This window comes from Oncorhynchus clarkii, chromosome 6 (genome assembly GCF_045791955.1).
Source record: "Oncorhynchus clarkii lewisi isolate Uvic-CL-2024 chromosome 6, UVic_Ocla_1.0, whole genome shotgun sequence".
NCBI lineage: Eukaryota > Metazoa > Chordata > Actinopteri > Salmoniformes > Salmonidae > Oncorhynchus > Oncorhynchus clarkii.
Window position 1 is genome coordinate 39,992,953 of NC_092152.1, and position 11,361 is coordinate 40,004,313.

The 11,361-nt window shown below is 41.2% G+C and overlaps 2 protein-coding genes across 2 annotated transcripts in view; both read right to left on the reverse strand.

The window, feature by feature from the left end:
* The window catches only part of LOC139411129 (A disintegrin and metalloproteinase with thrombospondin motifs 12-like), a 48,429-nt gene extending 41,521 nt beyond the window's left edge, over nt 1–6,908 (reverse strand). Inside the window, exons 1-2 of the mRNA XM_071157003.1 lie at nt 6,615–6,908; nt 5,937–6,298 (exon numbers count right to left, since the gene is read on the reverse strand). Coding sequence (XP_071013104.1) covers nt 5,937–6,298; nt 6,615–6,729 — 477 coding nt within the window. The 5' untranslated portion in view covers nt 6,730–6,908. The remainder of the gene's footprint in view (nt 1–5,936; nt 6,299–6,614) is intronic.
* The window catches only part of LOC139411134 (myosin regulatory light chain 2, atrial isoform-like), a 167,068-nt gene that overhangs the window by 130,401 nt on the left and 25,306 nt on the right, over nt 1–11,361 (reverse strand). The gene's annotated exons all lie outside the window — the stretch shown is intronic.

Consider the following 11,361-nt stretch of genomic DNA (forward strand, 5'->3'; position numbering starts at 1 on the left):
TAGTGAGTGTTGCAACCGAGGACAGGCTATTTTAACGCGCTACACGCTTCAGCACTCAGCGGTCCCGTTCTGTGAGCTTGTGTGGCCTACCACTTCATGGCTGAGCCATTGCTGCTCCTAGACGTTTCCACTTCCCAATAACAGCGCTTACAGTTGACCAGGGCAGCTCTAGCAGGGCAGACATTTGATGAACTGACTTGTTGGAAAGGTGGCATTCATTGACGGTGCCACATTGAAAGTCACTGAGCTCTTCAGTAAGGCCATTCTAATGCCAATGTTTGTCTATGGAGATTGCATGGCTTTGTGCTCGATGTTATACACCTGTCAGCAACGGTGTGGCTGGAATAGCCAAATCCACTCATTTGAAGCTGTGTCCACATACTTTTCTGTATATATAGTGTATATGGGTATTATTCTACACACAGGCTATTATTCTATGCACACACACTGGTCTCTACCTACACACTCACACATACTTACACTGACACACACACACACACACACACACAACATACATAAATACGCTTCTGCTACAGCTCAGTCTGTTATCTGTCCTGTTGCCTAGTCACTTTACCCCTACCGAAATGTACATACTGTAGCTATCTCAATGACCTCGTACCCCTGCACATCGACTTGGTAATGGTTTTTATTCCCTGTATATAGCCGTGTTATTTTTTACTCGTTATTGTTTTTCACTGTGTACTTATTCCTCCTGCCACTATTTCATATTTAACTCTACATTGTTGGAAAAGGACACGTAAGTAAGCACCGGACCAAAAATCTACAACTACTTTTCAACGTCCATGGTCCTCTGGTGCTTAGTGGGTGCGGATACTGGTTACAGTAAATGGAAAGAGAGGGGGCTCACATGGGTAGGTGCCAGTAAGCCGGGACAGGTAACATTAACTGGAGAGAGAGAAAAGAGAGAGGAGGGAAGGAGGTGTTGTCCAGACTGTTTTTACACTCTCGCTTTGACCACCAGATGACAGAAAGAGAGAGAAAACATTTATGAGCTGAACATAACATTATGCCAGTGGAAGGGAGGACAGTACCAGGAGACCCTATGAGCTGAACATAACAGTATGCCAGTGGAAGGGAGGACCGTAGCAGGAGACCCTATGAGCTGAACATAACAGTATGCCAGTGGAAGGGAGGACAGTAGCAGGTGACCCTATGTGCTGAACATAACAGTATGCCAGTGGAAGGGAGGACAGTAGCAGGAGACCCTATGTGCTGAACATAACAGTATGCCAGTGGAAGGGAGGACAGTAGCAGGAGACCCTATGTGCTGAACATAACAGTATGCCAGTGGAAGGGAGGACAGTAGCAGGAGACCCTATGTGCTGAACATAACAGTATGCCAGTGGAAGGGAGGACAGTAGCAGGAGACCCTATGAGCTGAACATAACAGTATGCCAGTGGAAGGGAGGACAGTAGCAGGAGACCCAACTGTGGTTTGTGACTACTATGAATTCCCATTGTAGCCAATTAATTGCAGTAATTCCGTTACTTATAATTATGTTGCCGAATTACAAGTTTTAATCACTTAATAACACATAAACAAAAACGGATATCAGTAAAAACACTAATTGGTAGGTCTACCTGAACTTGCATTATCCTCCCTCCTCATGAGGGAGAGAAATTAGAAAATATCTTAAAGATATGTGGGTTTTGTTAATGGAATTACAAGGCACAAGCGAATGTTTCTTAAACTTACAGAAGGTAAATAATTTATTCAAATGATTAAAGTGTTCATATTAGTTGGCAGGGGTCTTTACTTCAACATGATTGTGTTTTGATGTATTTCTAATACCTTTTAAGACTTTTTCTGGTAGATGTTTTCTGTGACCCCTTTTCCATCCGTTTGACCAAAAATCCAAGCCATTACTTAAGCCTAATTTCTAAGGAAAATTGTTGAAAAATGTATCTATGCCTTAATTTCCCAGAAATATATACTCTTAGCTTTCATTAGACACACAATTGAATATGCTTCTATGAACTTCACATATTGGTTCTCATGGGTCCTTTACATGGAAATGAGTAAAAAAGTCTATGGGTGAAGTGAAAGTATGTAAGAGTTAAGGTTGTTAAAGCAGAAGAAACTTGACGGTTATGCATAAAAAAAACTTAACGGTTAAGGTTAAGTAATGGTTAAGGTATGGGATAAGGTTAAAACGGGAAGAAAGAACATTATGATTACCCGGCACCGGGATTGAACCTGCGATCCTCAAAGCCGAAGCACATGGTTTAAGCCCATCCTCTATCCCCATGCACAACACTGTAGCAAGCCGCGAGCCTACGAGATGGCAATACACGCTCACATTGCCCCTAGTGGACAGCATTGACGGCATCTCCTAACGTCCTGGGGACCTGGAGAAACGTTGAATACTGAAGTAGATCTGGTGTGATCTCACTGGGGTCACAGCCTAGGAAACATTTAGGAGCAACTGGATAACAAATGCAGGGAGGTCTTTGCACATTCCCTGTCTCTTTGCTCTAACCCAAACGCATTCACAATCACAACAGCTGTATATACTCAATGACATGTATTTACAAGGTTTGGCTTACTGAGCGACTGCAAACCAAACATGACTGACAGACACTGAGACAAGACCTTGCAGCAGAGGCATTCCTGATGTGACAAGAGTAAACACTGAGAGACATCCATCACAGGCCATTTACTGACAAGTCTGATCAAATACAGAGGGAAGTTCCTCCTCTTCCTTATCCTCTACAGAAATAAATCATGGACAATACGGAAGTCTCCCCTTTGTCGCTCTCTGCTGTCCAGCTGTTTTCTGGTCAGCAGACAGAGAGAAAAACTCAACTGTCATTGTGATAAAAATGTAAGTCTTCCTTTCCTTTGTAGATAAAAGTAGCTTTCTTATAAGAAACATACAAGAATTCTAAAAATACTGCCGCCTTGTGTTTGTGTGTGACACTAATCCAAGTTTTACTTCAGCCTCTTTGTAAGGAGTAGCCATAGAAAGCCACATTCTCAAACTTACTCTCTGTGGTCAAACAAAGAGAAACATAACACTTCAGATTCAGGGAGAGAGAGAGCTGAGAGTAGAAGACAAATGTGGGAGAAGACGGGTGAGAAGGGAGAGAAGGAGGAGAGAAAGAGCATGCAAGAGAGCCAGAGTCTCCCAGTAGACCGAGAAGAGGCGGCGGATGCAGACGTTTGGGGGCTACGAAGCTAAAGTCCTTCTGCAAACAGTCAGGAAATCTTTGAAGGCCGGACCAACAGACAAAGTACTGTCAGTCTGAGGGTTTGCTCAACTGTGACCAGCCAGACCACATCCTCTACTGCATATTTTACTACTTCTCTGATGTCTCTCTCCTGTATATTTTAAAGAAGTTAGTCTGACCTTGGGGAGGCAGCCGCTTCTATAATATGTGAATGGTAAACAGGCCAAGAAATTACACATACAAAATGTCCTATCTAAGCTAAATCAATGTGGCTAAATCATAATGAGGGTACATATCTCCTTATTTCAATTATCTTTACCTGCTTCTAAATGTGGTTCATTTGTGAAGCCTTATATTGATCACTGAATGACAGAAAAGTATAAGGATGCATTGGAGAAGGATTACACTGGCCCAACTACTCAGACGGCGCACATACACCTCGCCGATGTCGGCCTGACAGCGGTATATTGTTAGTAGATTGCGTTCCACTTAGAAGGTTGGCGGGAGGGCGGTTGTGAGTGTAGGAGGTCGAAATGCATTCACGCTGCACCGTCACATGGCCGCTCAGCATCACAGAGTTGGCCGTAGATCTTGTAGAGATCAACATTGGGACCCAGATAGCACACATACCAGTACCAGTCAAAAGTTGGGACACACTTACTCATTCTATGGTTTTTCTTTATTTTTACTATTTTATACATTGTAGAATAATAGTAAAGACATCAAAACTATGAAATAACACATATCATGTAGTAACCCAAAAAATGTTAAAACAAATCAAAATCTTATTTTATATTTGAGATTCTTCAAAGTAGCCACACTTTGTCTTGATGACAGCTTTGCACACTCTTGGCATTGTCTCAACCAGCTTCATGAGCTGGAATGCATTTCAATTAACAGGTGTGCCTTGTTTAAAGTTAAGTTGTGGAATTTCTTTCCTTCTTAATGCGTTTGAACCAATCAGTTTAGTTGTGACAAGGTAGGGTTGGTATACAGAATATAGCCCTATTTGGTAAAAGGCCAAGTCCATATTATGGCAAGAACAGTTCAAATAAGCAGACAAACGAGTCCAAATTTGAGGTTTTTGGTTCCAACTGCTGTGTCTTTGTGAGACGCAGAGTAGGTGAACGGATGATCTCCACATGTATGGTTCCCACCATGAAGCATGGAGGAGGAGGTGTGATGGTGCTTTGTTGGTGACACTGTCAGTGATTATTTAGAATTCAAGGCACACTTCACCAGCATGGCTACCACAGCATTCTGCAGTGATACACCATCTCATCTGGTTTGCGCTTCGAGAGACTATCATTTATTTTTCAACAAGACAATGACCTAAAACACACCTCCAGGCTGTGTAAGGGCTATTTGACCAAGAAGGAGAGTGATGGAGCGCTGCATCAGATGACCTGGCCTCCACAGTCACCCAACTTCATCCCAATTGAGATGGTTTGGGATGAGTTGAACCGCAGAGTGAAGGAAAAGTATCCAAAAAGTGCTCAGAATATGTGGGAACTACTTCAAGACAGTTGGAAAAGCATTCCAGGTGACTATCTCATGAAGCTTGTTGAGAGAATGCTAAGAGTGTTCAAAGCTGTCATCAAGGCAAAGGATGGCTACTTTGAAGAATCTCAAATATATTTAGATTTGTTTAAAAAAAAAATGGTTACTACATGATTCCATATGTGTTATTTCATAGATTTGATGTCTTCACTACTTTTCTACAATGTAGAAATAGTAAAAATAAAGAAAAACCCTTGAATGAGTAGGTGTGTCCAAACTTTTGACTGGTATTGTACACCTGCCCAAAGTAGTCAGTCACGATGTATACATCGGGAAGCTGTAGTATGGAGAGCGTTAGCACATTGACAAGATGTCTTGCAGATGTTTATATGTCGGCCAGGCATCAACATTCTATTCGAATGTCTCGGGTGTTGTCTTGCCAATGTGCAAAAACGCTCTCTAAACGATATATTCCCAAAGCATTTTGATACCTCGGCCAAAAGTGTGTGCGCTGACAAGTGTCACAAAGAGCAGTTGTTTTTTATTTGTATTATCTTTTACCAGATCTATTGTGCTATATTCTCCTACATTCATTTCACATTTCCACAAACTTCAAAGTGTTTCCTTTCAAATGGTACCAAGAATATGCATATCCTTGCTTCAGGGCCTGAGCTGCAAGTAATTAGATTTGAGTATGTAATTTCAGGCGAAGATTGAAAAAAAGGGGCGGATCCTTAAGAGTTTTAACATGGTATAGCAATAGCCTAATAAACTTGACTCTTCTCTCTTCAGTTTATCCCCAAACAAAATCAGGTATAGTTTAGTATAGTCCCATGTAGCTCAGTTGGTAGAGCATGGTGTTTGTGGGTTCGATTCCACGGGGATAAGTATGAAAAATACAAAAATGTATGCGCTCACTAGTAAGTTGGGTCGGCTAAATGACTAAAATATAAAGCTTATTGTTTTTCATTATTGCCAGTATAATTTAACAGCTTTGACATGCATCCTCCAAACCGCGCCTGAAGGGCAAATGCGATCTAATGCCGACATCTCGGGGACATCTTGCCAATGTGCAAACGCTCTCCATACTACATTTTATTTGTATTTATTTATGTCACGTTTATTTTACATCGTGCATCTGCGAGACGTATTCGTCCTGTCTGGATATGTCTTAAAACCAGTGAAAAGAATTAAAGATGACAAGAAGTTAAATTCCAATCATGGTCAGTATCCTGGTTTCTTACCAAACCTTCACAGGTGCTGATGGCGGCTGTCCCGCGCGCATTAGTAGGATCAGTCACGGTGCCGATCAGGTGGCACGCATTCTCCCCTGTGGTATGGTGCTCAGTCCGGTTCAGACTTCCGTTCCGCCACTCCAGAACATATTTGTTCGACACCAAATAGTTGTTGACTGTTAGATTAAAAAACAAATTGCGACCTTTGTAGGTCACCTTATAATAAACGCGTCCCTCCAAAGGCCCCAAGTCTCGCTTGTGCCGCACGCGCTCAAAGCGGTGTGCTAGAGAGTGGGAGAGAAACTGTCCATCGCTGTCAACTTTGACTGGATGAACCATGGACACATCCGACTGGGACTGGAGAAAGCGACCTGAGGATAACATGGAAAAGTAATAACATTAGCCCATTTGGATACAAATAACCACTACACTGAATTGATCCAATACTTACAATATAATTTCCAGATCAATCATTTAATCATTTATCAAATTATAAATTAATTGATCAACCTGCCACTTGGCTAAAATTATGCACAAATGCATGCACTAACCTTGTAATGGCTAACTACGATGTGTGCTGTTTGTTGCATTGAATCTATGCATGTAAGTGAAATTGCAACAATAACATCGCAACATTGTTGCAGTAATTATAGCCTAGGCTAGTTGTAACAACTGAGACACACTGACCTTGTTCTTCGTCTGGAGAGAGGCTACCAGGCAGCGAGAACTCGACATGGCTGGCAGCCAAAAACAAAACAGAATGTAGCAGAAAAAGAACCCGGCTCACACGCGGACATCGCATATTTCATCTAACCAAAATCAAGAGATTGAAAAAATGTCACTGGCATTGATGTTTCGATTGTGCTTTAGAGGCGGTCCAGCGACCTGTTTGTTCCATCAACAGCCAGCCATGATAAGGAGGAAAACATAGGCTGCATCGAAGAAGACCGGGTATAGGCTACAGAAGAACATGGTAAAAGTGGGAGAAAGCTCAAAGTTTGAGAGGGAGGGGAGGAGTGTTGTGAGGATAGTGTCTAATTTCTTTCCATGGGCGAGAGGGGAGCAGGAGCAGTGTGGTTTGCAGCTGCGACGCAGTGGGAGATAATTCAAACAGAATAGGCCACAGGCGGCCCCGGGCCAAAACCCTCCCAATATTGTTTTTTTTTCCTTCACTAATAATTTAGTAAATCTGTAGTTACAAGTATTCCTACGAATAAAAAGAGAGACTTACGTGATCATGTCTCAATGTAATCAAGTTATGAAATGTTTGTGTTATTTTCAAATACAATCTCTTTTTGGGTTTACTTGTGGTCAATTTTCTGAAAATTTCTAGAAATATTTTCAGGCCCTCTGACCATGCGCTCAGACAAAAAACGTCCTGTGACTGAATCTAGTTGCCTATCACTGGACTATGCCATCTTCTCCCTAGTCTAATAATGTACTACAGTAGCCTAACATTCCTCCTTATAGTCCTAGGACCTTACATGTTCTGTTGAGAGTCGAAATGGCTCTGGAAACCAAAACAGCCAAATAGTCCATCTAAACGTGAATAGATTCAGTATTGCGGTATGGTTCTAGAAACATAAAGCCCTCTACTTAAATACCACTTTAAAATAACTTCACAAAATGACAAAATCTGTCTCGGTTTTAACACAGTTGCAACCAATAGTATTTTTCAGTGACAACACATTTGTTCTGAGACGCAGATAGCTAATTAGCAAAGTTACACCTCTGTATTACGTCAGTTTTTCTGTAAACAATTGCTGTAACATGGAAAAATGACCGTGTGGGAACCTTAACCCTGTAAAGGTGTGTAGTAATTTAACCTTTTTAAAAATATATATATATTATTTCTTACTGATATTAAAGATACGTTCCTTATGTTTCCAAAACCATACCGCAGGCGATGCATTTTAACGTTCAGAACGAGCGTCGGGGCTCTTAATTAACAAAACTCCCCCGCCAGAAGATACCTTCATCAATAGGCACTAAAGGTAGTTAGTCTATGAATGGGTTATCTCCTCCCGCGCTTTTAGAAAGTAACCGCTGCAAACTTCACGCTCTAAACTGTTTATTCAATATTTCATTTGAATTCGATGTCTTGGTAGGCCTATAATTTGTATTATAACTGTGTAGAATTGCTTCCCTTTTCATTCTCAGTAGGCTTTGCTGTTAAGTCTCTGCAGAGTTTAATTTGAGAGCTACTCCTCCACCCAATCAAGAGTCAGAGTGGTGTTTTATGCAAATTGATACGTCCTGGCCCAGACTACACAGTGGGATGTGCTACATTCCCAACATTCTCACCTGCTTGTCGAGCAAGAATTGTTACATTTATGGGGTCTGTCTGGAGGAGTGTGGGGGTGGGGGTGGAGTGTTTGTGTGTCTACTCCGCATGCATGCATGCATGCACACACACAAGCACACACACACAAGCACACACACTCCTCTCAGTAAACCACTGTGGGATTCCAGTCCACAACAGCCACTAAACAAATATACATCTGTAGTAATAAAGCAATTTTATTGAGACTTTTATGTAATGACAGAAATAGCAACCTCCAGCTATTTCAGTCCTGGTAAGTAGTGGAGTGGTGGCCTACCACACCCACATACTCAAAGCTGGGCAATAGAGATATATAATCTATTATACACTTCAAAGAGAGATGGTGTGGCATTATTGTTTTGTAATGTCCTGCTGATTATGACGTTTGTCATAGGCACAGGATACACATGGTAAAGTACACTGAAAGGCTTACTTGCAGGTTCAATACATTCAATATCTAGTTTGACTGATTATAAATTGAGTTGGGGCAAGGGGCCAACTTGGTGAATTTGTTGGTTTGATATGTTGTTTAAACTTTAGACTAAATAACCTATGATCAATTGCTTGCCTAAACAAATAATTGTATGTGTTTAGGCTGCTTTCAATGAAAACCATTATTGTTTTATGTCCATGGAATCTCTTGTACTGTAACGACCTAAATGGAAGCCATACTTGGAATTCAGTTGAAACTTGATCCTCTGCCAAGGCACCAGATTCTGTCTTATCCCATAGAAATGTATCTAAATATATGTATCTGTTATCCTATAGCAATATATCTAAATATATGTATCTGTTATCCTATAGCAATATATATAAATATATGTATCTGTTATCCTATAGCAATATATCTAAATATATGTATCTGTCTTATCCTATAGTGTAACACTCATCGTCGGTGGAAGGAAGAGTGGACCAAAGCGCAGCGTGGAAAGTGTTCATGATATTTATTTTCAAGAAACACTCAAACAAAAATAACAAAACCAAAAATGAAAGCGAACAGTTCCGTTAGGCACAGACAGACACTAAACAGAAAATAACACCCCAACAAAACCCAAACGGAAAATCACAACTTATATAGTGTATGATCCCCAATCAGAGACAACAATAGACAGCTACCTCTGATTGGGAACCACACTTGGCAAAACCAACAAAGAAATAGAAAACATAGATATTCCCACCCGAGTCACACCCTGACCTAACCAAACATAGAGAATAAATAAGGATCTCTAAGGTCAGGGCTGACATATATCAATATATCTAAATATATGTATCTGTCTTATCCTACAGCAATATATCTAAATATATGGCTCTGGCTTATCCCAAAATGTTTCTTAATTAAATCAGAATTATGATCACAGTATTTTTTTAATTATCAGTCCCAGAGCTGTTTCCCAAACAGACCTCCAATCCCTTTCAGGATTAATTGACACATAAACAAATATTAACTGATACAACATTACAAGGATTCACAGTAATAACTCTTCTGGGGCTTCATTTATCAATCATGCATAGGCACAAATCTGTGTGTAAGCCACGCGTGAGCTCATTTCAATGCAAAGTGTGAGATTTATCAGAGAGGAAGAGAGAGGCCCAACTCGGGGGGAAATCTGTCTCTCTCCAGCGTTTTTGTTGTTTCACCAACCAAGCAAGGAGTTTTTGTATGGAGGTCAATGAGAGTGTTGAATTTGGTCAACATAAAAATGTAGGGCTTATTTGCTCCTTTAGGTTTATTTGATCGAATAGAAGTTTTGTAATGCTTAAGTTGTTACAAGTGTACTGACATACTGTAAGTAGGACACATGACATCCCAGAAACTTTGAGAAAAAACCCTTTATATCAGAGTCGTCTCAAGATGGCTATGCATATTCATGCCATGAGGCTAGTAGCATAGCCTCTCCCTCCATCGAATACAGTCGGTTGGCGTCAACAACCCTCATCCAAACAATTATCACAATAATGAGATGTATCCACCAATCCAAAGAAAGGATAGGCGGGAGCTAGACAGCCTGCTGTGCCGCTTTGTGGACAATGACTCCCATTGTTAGGGCAGAGAGACATTAATCTTGTCAGTATATCCGTAATCTTTGGATTTATCAATATAAATGTTTGCTTGAGTGTGTACGTACAGACATTACCATGTGTACGCACAGTACCAAGTGGTGGAATGAAGGAACTGCTTGTCAACTATAGAATAGAGAAAATATATTTTGAAAATGTGTGAAATTGTGAGAGTAGGCCTAATAATTTAATAATATTCCGATTTACTTGTATTCCCAATCAGTGAATTTTTACGATAATCATATAATGTACAGTCATTTGTTAAATTACAGGGCACGTGTGAAAGTGAAACCATTGTGTAAATACTATAAAAGACTGAGATAATGGGAAATCGAATGAGAGGTGCCTGATCTTGCCCTGTTGGAAGATTTGGAACAAGCTGCATTTCGCAGAGAGAGCACATTTTTTGAGACAGGTGGGACTTTTTTTGCAGAAAGTACAGATTGGTTTTGGGAAACAATATCTGACGAGCCAATTTTATAGGATCTTTGCGAGGATTAAGACATACTTTAGAAAGGCAAACGCATGCCATTCCGGTGCACATCAAGGTGCTATCCACCCTCAGGTTTTGGCAACGGGCACTTCAGCAGGAGCTTGCCGATAGGCATCTCACATCCTTCTCACATCCGTCAACAAAACAAAGGCGCTGATCGTGGACTACAGCAGACAGCAGAGAGAACACACCCTTATGCACATCGAAGGGCCGCAGTGTAAGGGGTCAAAAGATTCATGTTCCTCGGCATGCACATCACTGACAACCTGAAATGGCCCCTTCACACAGACAGCGAGGTGAAAAGTGCCTCTTCAACCTCTCGAGGTTGAAGAAATGCGGCTTGGCCCCTATGACCCTCGTAAACTTCTACAGATGCACCATTGAGAGCATCCTGTCAGACTGTATCACTGCGTGGTATGGCAATTGCACCGGGTGGTGGTGCGGTAAGTCCAACGCATCAGCGGGGGCACACTGCCTGTCCTCCAGGACACCCCTGCCAGCCATCTACCGTATTGCATCCGGTATCACTGGAAGGCCAAGAAGATCATCAAGAACCTCAG